The sequence below is a fragment of the Vollenhovia emeryi genome, unplaced genomic scaffold (genome assembly GCF_000949405.1).
Source record: "Vollenhovia emeryi isolate VEMERY1.0 unplaced genomic scaffold, V.emery_V1.0 DF939121.1, whole genome shotgun sequence".
Lineage (NCBI taxonomy): Eukaryota > Metazoa > Arthropoda > Insecta > Hymenoptera > Formicidae > Vollenhovia > Vollenhovia emeryi.
In genome coordinates, this window is record NW_011967245.1 from 2,727,476 (window position 1) to 2,738,818 (window position 11,343).

The window sequence follows — 11,343 nt, forward strand, 5'->3', positions numbered from 1 at the left end:
GATACAGAAATACGTGTTTCGTGAAAGAAAGCAAAATATGTGGTTTCGGCAAATAAGGAGAAAGTAAAGGGTCCACCGGCGTGGATTGAGGACGTATCGGCTCCGCTTCGTTCTCGCTGGACCATCGGGATTTACTCGACTCTCACTGGTTTTTCTTTTGCGCGCGGTGCAGGAATGCGACGCATCTTTCTCGTTTCTCCTTTCTTCTCGCTCGAACGCCACGGGAGAAAGGGAGATCGGTGTTGGTACCGTAACTGCACCTTTCTCTCGCGCCGGGCGGCCAGATGCGTTATTTTCAGCCACCGTCGCCGATCTCCCGCGCGATGCGGAAAGATCGCCGCGCGGGATTACGACGGGAAACTACGGGGTGCCGCAGATTCTTTTTAATGGGTGTGTCCGTCCCATATAGCCAGAGCTTCTCTCGACTCTTTTCGAGAACTGGTTAATTATCTCTAGATAAGTATCTGCTTAGCGAAACTTACCGACGCGGTTCAATTTATTTTTCTTAAACAACAAATTTATCGATTTTCACGTCCATTAGTTCTTTACGAGGCAATAATTAGCGGCCACGCTTTCGAGAAAGCTGGCCGCCACGGATCATGATAAATGACCAGAAGATTTGTCGTGCCACAAACTTTGTCGAGAATGTTGTTTTTTCGATTACACCTGTGCACAGTAGATGTGCATGTAACGTGTGTAATATATCAGTCACTATACACAAAAAGTTTCACAAAAAAAGCGTACATACCGATATCGCCTTGGAATAGTCCAAGCACGTTAGTCGTCGATTTTTATCGCGAGTGCGCTATACTTTGCGCTTCTTGCGCCTTATTCTTGTAAATATCTTCTGGGTCACCGCGATTTGCTTCGTTTGGAGATCCGTGGCGCTTGGATACGATCGAGTTTGTCGTTTCCTCCTCCGGTCAACAACATGGATGTCAGACCAGATACGCGGGAAAAAAGTAATAAAAAAAAGAAATAAAGGACTGACTTCAACGTGATAGAATGAGGAAAGTTACTTAACGAGCGTTCGAAATAATTTAAAAGCAACGTTGAACACGATAATTAAGGCTACTTGAGAAAATGAAGGGAAGAGCCTCTTAACATTGTGCAATAAGTTACATAGCCGGTAAAATAAATTTTCCCGCAAGCGCGATTTATGTAAATATTCTCGTGAAGATGAATGGAAAATGATAATCACGGTTGCACGAATATTAGTCGAGCTTAATGACTTTATTTTCCTACAAATCATTACCGTCTACGTAACAAAAGTTGAGGAACGAACGAAACGTAAAGTATATTACGAATGTTTTATTTCTTAACCTTTGCTTAATTTTCGTCTTCTTGCACAACGTGTTGCAATTTCTATAATTATATGCAAACGTAAGTGTGACATTTTCGTGGAAAATGTATAACACATATGCATATAGAAATTTTTGGATAAGTTACCAGTATAGGCTTACTTTGCATCAATAAGTAATCAATTTGCCAATGCAAATTAGCAATGATATTACATAAAGTTGCGGTAATTAAAGTAAACATCTTTCTTAATTGATAAAACCTGTTTGCATCGTATAATACGTTTATACGTGACAATTCTGTTAGATTCTTTCTTCTGTGATTTCGTAGGCAATATAGTCCCGCGATTTACCGAAGTGATTTTCGTAAAATTCACCGTGAAATTATTCCGAGTAAACGCAAATTTTCTAGACAATTATTTTAACCGGTTTAATTTGCAGGCCGTCGACTACACGGATTTGCCGGCGAAGCAGATAGTGCAGCCGTACGTGACGGACGTAGGAGCGAGGAGTTCTGAGCAGACAGGCGCCGCAGACCATTCTGACGATTTCGCGAATGCCGGATTAAGTAGATCAGCAGTTCACGCCGACGAGGAGAGAGGATCGAGTGGTGTTTCCACGACCGATTCCTCCTCGCCAGGATCGATTTATGCGACGCCGCTCTCCGGGACAAGTATCCGTTTAGAGTCAACCGACAAGTATCCATTTAGAGATTATCCAAGTCACGGGACAGGGTACACCGAGGATGTGCTCCTTGTCGAAAGTGCTGGCAATTTTGGAGAAAAGGTCCAGGATCACCCGCGTGACAGAACGATTGTCAGGACTGTCATTCGGACCAGCGAGGGTGAAGAGGATGACGGGTACACGAGTCAGAAACCTTACAGCAGCACCGCGTCATCTCGCGAAGATAAAGACAATCGTGAGAGGCCTTACGCATCGGGTACTCGGGAACCGTTTGTGCTCGCGTTGAAGGACGAGAGCAACTTGGCAGACGATTCGTCTTCTGACGATACTAAAATAATCAGGTCTGAAATACCCGCGGTGAATTCCGACGAGATTTTCAGTGAAGTCACAACGGAAAACTCGACAGGCAATATCGTCTCGATCCTTGAGAACGATGTCGTGCCTGAAATTCTACCAACGCCACAAGCGAGATTGTCTCGAGCGCATAATACTACCACGGGCGAAAAACCGACAGAGAAATCTATAAGGTCTGCAAAAAAATCGGAGAACGTAAAAACGTCGACGACCGTGGAGATCGTTCCTTCGCTTCAAGCGAGATTTTCAAGCCCCATCGTAGTGGCCGACTTGCCTGATAGAGAAACGCAGGAGACGGCTGTTGATTATATGGACGATGCATCCGACACGTACCGGCCGGCCGAGAACGCTGAAATTATCTCGGAGGCCAACGCCGAAGGTTCTAAAATAACAGCTTCTGCCAGCATAACATCCTCAGCCATGCTGAACCCACTGCAAGTCGGTATCACGCTGATGAACGCCGATCAAGCTAGATTGACAGATAATAGCGAGCAATCTGCGGCGATCAACATCGAGGATTATCCACAGGACGACCTGCAACGTCTAGCAACTGCGGATAAGGACCCCGCGAGGAACATTGAGACCCAGCCACAAATCGATTATCAGGGTGAGAATTTCGATGGCGACGAGGTCGAGAAGCGTGTTGAAGTTGACATACAAAAAGTTCCCAACGACTCCGTCGAGATTCAAAAGTCCATTGAGCTCTACCATACCGCGCCGGTGCACGAGATTCATTATCCCCCAGAGTACATTCAACAGACTGCAAACCTCGGTGTCATCGAAACGAACAACATCGGGAATTTGCCGAGATCGAAGCAGCCGTACGATCAAGTCGAACAATCAGAATTGCGGCCGACCTACGATATTTATCAAGGTAATATAAGACTATCGATCATTCGCCCCATCATTATTTCTTTGTCTCATTTCAATTTAATTCTAATCTTAAAAAGAAATCAGTTATCAATGAACGTCAGGTGACGCTTACATTTATAAACTTTAATCACTTGAATTTTAATCAGAGAGAGAGCCGTTTTAAGATACCAAATTATGAAAAATATATTAATGGAAATATATTAATGTCAAAATAATACGTCCGTATTTTATTTTTATTTGGCAATTGATTTTTTTATCTTAATATGGAACCATTCGCCATTCCGCTCAAAATTTCAGTTGAAGTTAAAGAATTGCCCTAATAATAATTTCGAGACGATATTAACTTTCACCAAATTTCTTTAGCGCGAAAAAGAAGTCTATGTGACGCAAACTCGCGTTAACATGCGAGGACGGATTAATGCTCGCCATATGCGCGTAATAATACTCGCATTATCGAAGCACGCATCAGCGCCACTACAAATTGCCAGTTTTCACCCGTACGAGGTGGAATGCGGTAGACAATGCGTTAATATTGGACTTCCGTTCTAGGTAATGACCAGGGCGAAAAGAGCGCCATTAAGGCGCACACATCCACGTTCCCGCAGAAGCTCAACCGGCACGAATACAATGCCCTCGAGGACGACGTTGGCAGACCGTCGGCTTCGGCGGTGGGCGCCGAATATTCGTCGAGTACTCACGAGCAGCCGTCCCTCGAGCTGCAGCCGTACAAATACAGCGGCATACAGTCCGTTCTGCTTGCCCCGAGTCAGTTTGATGACACGTTATACGACCAATCTAATGTACGGCACAATTTTAACGGCAACGATAACGGCATACCGCCACGCGCAAAACCCGTCGTAACTTCTACGAGGCAAGAAACAGCGAGCGAGCCCGTGAAACCGTACGTACCGAGTACGTATCAGTATTCGGTGCAGCAATCACATCAACCGTACGATCATCAGCCGCCAATCCGATCGCCGGAGGTAAGGCGGCCGGAAGTCCAGCAGCTCCTTCTCAGGATAATCCCCGAGGGATCGTCCGCGAACGGAGGCTTCCTGGTGCCGCTCCCGCGGCCCTATCCGTTCGAGATCGAGAAGAAGATTCCGGTGGAGCGACTGGTTGAGAAGAAGGTACAGATGCAGGTGCCGGTGCAGGTGCCGGTGCCCGTGCCGGTGCCGCAGCCGTATCCCGTGCACGTGCAGGTTGAAAAGCCGATCCGCCTGCCACAAATCTATCCGCTCCACATTGAACGGGTGGTCGAGAAAAGGGTGCCATATACGGTCCAGCGATTAGTGGTGCAGCCTCCTTCGTACCCGCTGCACGTGAGGCTACCGCCGGCTTACCCGACATACGCGGCGGCACCGATCGAGCAACCGGCGCACGCAACGGTGCCGATAGAAAAGGCCACGGAGAAGCCGGCGGCTCCGTCGCGGCCCTCTCGACCGTACCGTACGAACGTGGACAGGCCTGCCGACAGCAGCGGCCCGAGCGAGACGAGATTTACGAAATATTACCAGAAGCCGCAGGAGGCGATCTATGCCGGCGAAAATGCGAATCACCACGGCATTGCCGGCGGCCTGACGTTCGTGCCGCAGCCGCCGCAGAGCGAGACGAATACGTCGCAGTTTTACAACGTTCCCTACGGTAGACCGTCCACGTACGATTACAATATCGACGTCGGCAAGAATTATGTTCCCACGGCACACTTTTCCAACATCAAACTCGTGATACTGCCGAAGAAGTTTGGCAGTCACGTGATACTGCGGCCGCACACGCCGTCGTACACGATACCGTCCTTCGGACGGCAGATCTTGTACAATCTAGTGGAGAAGGATAAGGCGGTCAAGGACGAGTACGTGGGTCCTGCGCCGCCGCGCAAAACCTCGCAGGGCAAGGTGTACCCTCAAATAAAGTCGCCGCTGTTCTCCACGAGCGCCGCTCAATCATTAGCCGGCCTGAGGAAATCCAGGCAGCCGGAAACGCAGGGAAGTTTCAGACAATCGAAAATGGAGTACGGCTTCAAGCCGCCTATGATACCGTCCATTCAGTACGACGAAAATACCGCCAGTAAAGTAGAAAATTAACGTAACGGCCTATAATAGTAATAGTAACATTGAACAAGCGTCTAAAGTGCGCCATAAAAAATGTCTACGGAACTTTCCAATCTTTCAAATGTTTCTCGGGCACTTTTTAAGACACTTCTTGCATTCCTGTGCTCTTCGAATGTTTTAAAACAATTCACGGATACGCGATTGGTCTATTGAAAAATAGATATTAATGTATGGATAGAAAAGAACCAACTTACAATATTTCATATCGATGAATTTACTTGTGACACAAATTTTAGTGTTCTAATACCTTTTATATACATATATACATATATATTTATTATTGAAAATTATCTCTTTTAATTATTTGTATGCTGCGTTCTCTAGTTTATTCAGAATTTAATAGTGATTTAAAATTTTGCAATTCATTAGCGTTTTATCTTATTATATTTTATAATGATATTATAACTTGTACTTTTATACCGTGTTACCTTATAAGTATCAAAAATTACTTTAGTATAATAAATAAAAAGCGATATGGTTTGCAAATATTATAACATGTAGTGGTAAGAAAATTTTTTGTCGTAGTATTGTTAACCATAAATAGAAAACACAGTTTATTACTGTTAATTAATATTGTAATGTAATAACGATAGTTACAACAATGGAATGGATGCATGTGTAAGTTTTGTACAATATATTTTCTATTTTCATACGTCATTTCTTACCGCATTGTTTATTTCATTTTACTCTTATTCTACTTTTATTATATTCTACACTACACAATTAATCCATATTTTTTCATTTTTTTACAAACTTCTACATGTATTATATTCTAAAAATCATTAAAAATTTTATATTTATAACAAAACAACTCCTCCTTTTCTCGATATTACATATATAATATGTAGATTAAAATAAGAGGCACATTAAGTGAAAAATCTTTAAAAAAAATTGCTATGCTTCTAAACGTTAAAGAGACATGAAAAATGTTTAAAAAAAAGTTATGTATTTGATACGTTGTTAAAGGAATTTTACAAAAGTATATCAAAATTTGTTAAAATTTCTACCATACACTATTATTTTCGAGAATTGTAAAATATTTTCCGACAAGATTGAAATTCTTGTAGACATTTAAATGTAATATAAATGGATTCTTTCATACATATTCTCCATTTACTCCTATATACTCTTCAATTTCAACCAGAAAAGCATCTAACTGTTACATCTCTAACATTAATGCTGATTTTTTGCTTCTAACAGGTGCATGCAATCCGCTTATAAAAATCTCTATAAGCATATATTTTTTCTTTTTCATGCGAATTATAAATAGTATATTTTTTCGTACTTATGACAGTTTATTTTATTCTTATGCAAATTTCTAAATCTTATGTTATCATTAATGGATATTATGCCCGCAGTAGATAGCATATAACGAAGCATATTATGAGTCTCAGAGAACTGAATTATCGACATAGATAATTATGGATAAAAAGAGGAATAAAAAAATTACTGTAATTTTACAAATTGTACCAGCAATAACAAGATAGAACTAATAACTTATCTTGACTTTTGGTAATACAATTTGTTTCATTAATATCATCGATGTATCGAAAAATGTCGAAAATACGTGCGACTGTATCTGTATCTGTTGTTTAAATTTAAAACGATATTTTGCAAACGGAATGTAAGTTGTGCGAATAGCACAGCGGAGTGTGTTTCTTCTTTCTTACATTGCCCAATTTCATTATGTTTCACATTCGCCTAGCTAAACTGCATTTTCTATTTGCAATAAAATTTGGCAACACACTCTGTATCTCCGGGTGCATCGTTGCGTATCGTTCAGCGAGCCATGGTGCGATTTTCCGTAATGCCAGCGCTCGCAAATTACAGCCCGCTCGTTTGACTCGTTAAAAAGTCTGACAAACGGTATTTAACGTAGCGCAACGTTTTAATCTGCACGTTGAACGTTAATAAGTCGCGCTAAATGTTTCGCACTTGCAGAAACAAGGTGTTTCTCGCATAAACATTGTACATACATCGTGTAAACAGGCTCGCAAATGGAACATCGAAATTAACACGAATTGATTTCCCGTGTATGTACGTCGAATGTGTGTATGAAAACCGCACGTTTGATACATCTCATTCCGATATTATTTCCCATGGAAATATCCCTCTATAAAATGTAAATATCATACCGCGTCATTGCCCGGCTACTGAATAATCTGCGTTGCTGATGATATACTGAGTCATTTCAACGTAATCGGAATGCTCGGGTTCTCTAAATGGCGCGTCGAATAAAATCGACGGAGAAATTCACAGACGGAACTTAAAGCTTTGAGACTTGTTATTGATTAAATAATTTATTGAAAATAAGCTCCTCTCTCTCTCTCTCTCTCTCTCCCCCTCTCTCTATAGCCGTATATATGAGTTTACAATTAAACAATCATTGTAATCTAACGTATATAAAAATTCGTAGCAGAAATAAAATCAAATTTCTGGAGGTTTCGATGATTTCGAGGTGATCATCGGGCGATTATCGAGGCACTCCCTCGATTCTAATGACGGGTGAAGCTACTTATCCGCGCTTTTTTGCAAGTCATCCGGCATGAACCGGCAATCATCATTCGAGCTCGTCGTTATGAGCACAGTGGTGGGATTCGAGCCATCCAGCCGATGGTGAGGACGCTGTTGATGAGGGAGAGATTGCGTGAGCGCCGGCGCTGCATTGCGAAATGGAATTATCCGCCGTTAGGTAATCATAGGTAAGAAGAGCAAATAGCGTCAAATTTAAATCAGATTGTATCACCGCGCGGCATTCCCGGCCGGTGGCTCTCCTGCTTTACTGTAGAAAGCAAGCAACGCGTAAAACGCATCACTTAGGAAAGTCTTACTTGAGTTTAAGTGCGAGCATAGTACCCCTCGTCAGCTCCGACAGCCTTTGAAGATGACTGTCATGTTGCACGCACGGTGCACGTAATCCTGTATAGTAATAATAATGATCTGTATCCCTCGTAATAAACGTAATCTATAAAACTCAATAACGTAATATATTACGTATTTAGTAATAAAATGTAGAATGGTTAGAATTTTTAATCAAAATAATATTTCTTAATAATTGTATATGCAGGATGTTCGACAACAGGTGGGGCCAAATTTAAGGAGCGATTCTATACGACAAGTGTAAAATAAGAGGAAGATGAAGAATAACGAAATTGTGGTGGAGACTTTATATTGTTTAACTGGCTACTTACACCTATGCCCGGTCCTATAAACGGCCTCTTCATTTTCTAATTGATTTTATATCTTAAAGGACCTAAGGTAAAATTGTAGACTTTACATTGTATTTTAGTTCTACCGTTTGAAAGTTCACGTAATTTTACGCGCCTCCTCCACAATTTCGTCATTCTTGACTTTCGTCTTATTCTATCGATCCTGAAATTTTGTCTCCCTGTTGCCGAACACTCTCATGCCTATATATTGATATATATATTAATTTTGCTACTTTTTCGAGAGAGAGCGTTAGTTCGATGAATTTAATTAATAGAAAATCAACGTCAATCGCAAATTCTTTATTCATTTGCAGATTACACGGATAGGATTTCGTGCAATGTAAAATGTATTTGCGATATCGCTTCTACCAACAATAAGTGCATTTACGGGGCCGACTTAAAGACGATTTCGCATAATGCAGCATCATCTTGACAAAATTGTGAAATAATTTGCGAACGGAACTATTGTTTCGTCAAGACGAGCGGTGTGTCATTAAAAAGAAATAAACTTCTGCGAGACCGGATCGCATGTAAAGAATGGCGATTCGTCCGGGTGGCCCTGTCGTAATATTTCTGTCATATTTCATTAAACGCAACGGTGGTCTCTCTATACCGATGTACATACATATAATACAAATCAGATGTTACAATGAAAAATCGGTGTAATTCCAAACAAGTTCAGATTGCGGGGGAGATGCTAAATCATCCGTCCTTTACTAATTTTCTTTATGTACAACCTAAATCTTTCTCATCATTACTCAATTAATTTTTACTAGCTTTTTATATGTATATATGTATGTATTTATATGCATGTATATGTATTTATATGTTTTATATGTATGTATATGTATACAGTTGCGTACAACTCTGATTTTCAAAATACTCTATGAGTCACAATCTCGAAAGATTTGAGATAAAATATTGTACGTAATCTTATACATGTAGTAATAATAATGACCCTGTATCTTTCTTAAAAGAATTGCTTTTAACTAACAATAAGTAGCATTACTTTTAGTATATCGTTGAAACTTTCAATTCCACAAAAAAGGTATTTTTCAACAAACTAAAGATTAATAATAGGTCCAATGCTTGATTAAAAGTCATATTAATTTTTACTTTCACTTCATCAAATTCTTTCGAAAATTGAAAGTCTCGTCAATCTATTGAGTCATCCCATAACTAATGCGATTTTTTGAGGTATTTTATAAATAAAATAAAAATATATTTTTCACTATTATTGTATTTACAACTTTTTCCTGTCTCAGTCTTAAATTTTCAATTTCCTGTCGTTACAAGTTTTTCAGTCTTGAAGCAAAGAATAAATCAAGCTTCCTTTTACACCGCGTTATTTATGGGATGACTCAATATTCAATTCTGAACGGAGTAAATCTTTTTAGCGCGTCAAGTGTAGCAACGCATAGCAGCGAAATAAATCACGTTAAAATAGCCGTTCTTTACAACTTCAACCTCGAATTTCTCAAGATTGTGGCATGTAGAGCACTTCTAGAGTTATCCTATTGAATCCTGTCGTACACAAATAAAAAAAGACGACGAAAAAAAGAAACGGCCATTCCTTCCTTCGGGCCCCTTTCTCGTTGAACTCTGCTACCGTGCGTCTTTCCAATATATTTCAGTTAATGTAACATGAGAAGATAAAGTATGTCCATAATTGGATTCGCTGTAAGCGAAAGGATTAAATCCGCCGTTTGGGTCTTACGCGGCCTAACTGCTTGACGTAACGAGCTACATACGTTGCGGCATTAGCATATCGTTACGGTTGTCGGTGCACGCCAGTGCAGGCATATTAATATTACGAGGATGATGACACCCCGTTGCTTGCGTACATGCGGAGATCTTTCAAGGACACGCGGGGATCCGCGTGCGTGTTCACAAAAGAAAAAAAAAAGGAAACTGAAAGGTGAGAGAGCGTCGTTAGTGATGCTCCAGATGAGCGTGTGCCCTTCCTCGTGCGCGCACGCGGCGACGACGCGTACAAAGAGGATCGAAAGGCAGGATTTACGGAGCGAACGGGCACGCTGGAGGATTCCGCATAATTAAGGCCCGATTGCGCAATCCTCTAAACGGGAGCGATGTTACTCGCCTGCTGTGCGTGCCTCTCGGTCGTAATCCTGATTCAGGGGCGTTTACATCCGCGCTGAATCGACGCGGCGCGTGTAGGCGATTGTTCGCGGATTAAAATCCCTCCCCGCGATCGCCGAAATCGGTTTAACTCTAATAGAAGCGGTAACCTCAGCCGTTAGATTAACTATTTCCATAGAATTTTGCGGACCACGCGCAGGCACGCCGCGCGAAATCATTGATCTCAATCGCAACGCTGTTAATTTATTTAAAATCTGTCACTTTTATTTCAAGAATTGAAAATTGTTTATCAAGTCTTCTGCCTAGAAGATGTATGCATTATGAATTGTAGAAAAGGACAGGTCTCTCAAACACGGATTTATGAAATATTGGTCTGGACGATGGTCTGTGAAGACGTGTCTTTAATTGATCTCATTAATTCAAGATTTGTATTCACCCATTCAATTTTCTCGGTTGAAAATGATTTGACATAAATATCCACATTAGACCGTCTTTGTAATATTAATAATAATTAATACAACTGTGTGTATCAGCTGAACCCACGCGCCTTCTGCGCAACTTCCCCCTTCAACGTGTCGCGTCCTTTCCAGGGGTCCTGCACGTCTCTCGGCAGCTAACGAGCTCGTTCCCGTGGACCCACTCGCGGACTCGCGCGTTCGCGTCCGTTGGTCCTGCCACTTAATTAAGACTCAATTGCCTAATTAGTCCGCTCTC

The 11,343-nt window shown here is 41.4% G+C and overlaps 1 protein-coding gene across 1 annotated transcript in view; it reads left to right on the forward strand.

The window, feature by feature from the left end:
• LOC105570352 overlaps positions 1–5,749 on the forward strand; it is a 10,668-nt gene extending 4,919 nt beyond the window's left edge. The window contains exons 3-4 of the mRNA XM_012027481.1: positions 1,740–3,210; positions 3,759–5,749. Of these exons, the coding sequence (XP_011882871.1) occupies positions 1,740–3,210; positions 3,759–5,293 (3,006 nt within the window). The 3' untranslated portion in view covers positions 5,294–5,749. The remainder of the gene's footprint in view (positions 1–1,739; positions 3,211–3,758) is intronic.
• The last annotated feature ends 5,594 nt before the right edge of the window (positions 5,750–11,343 follow it).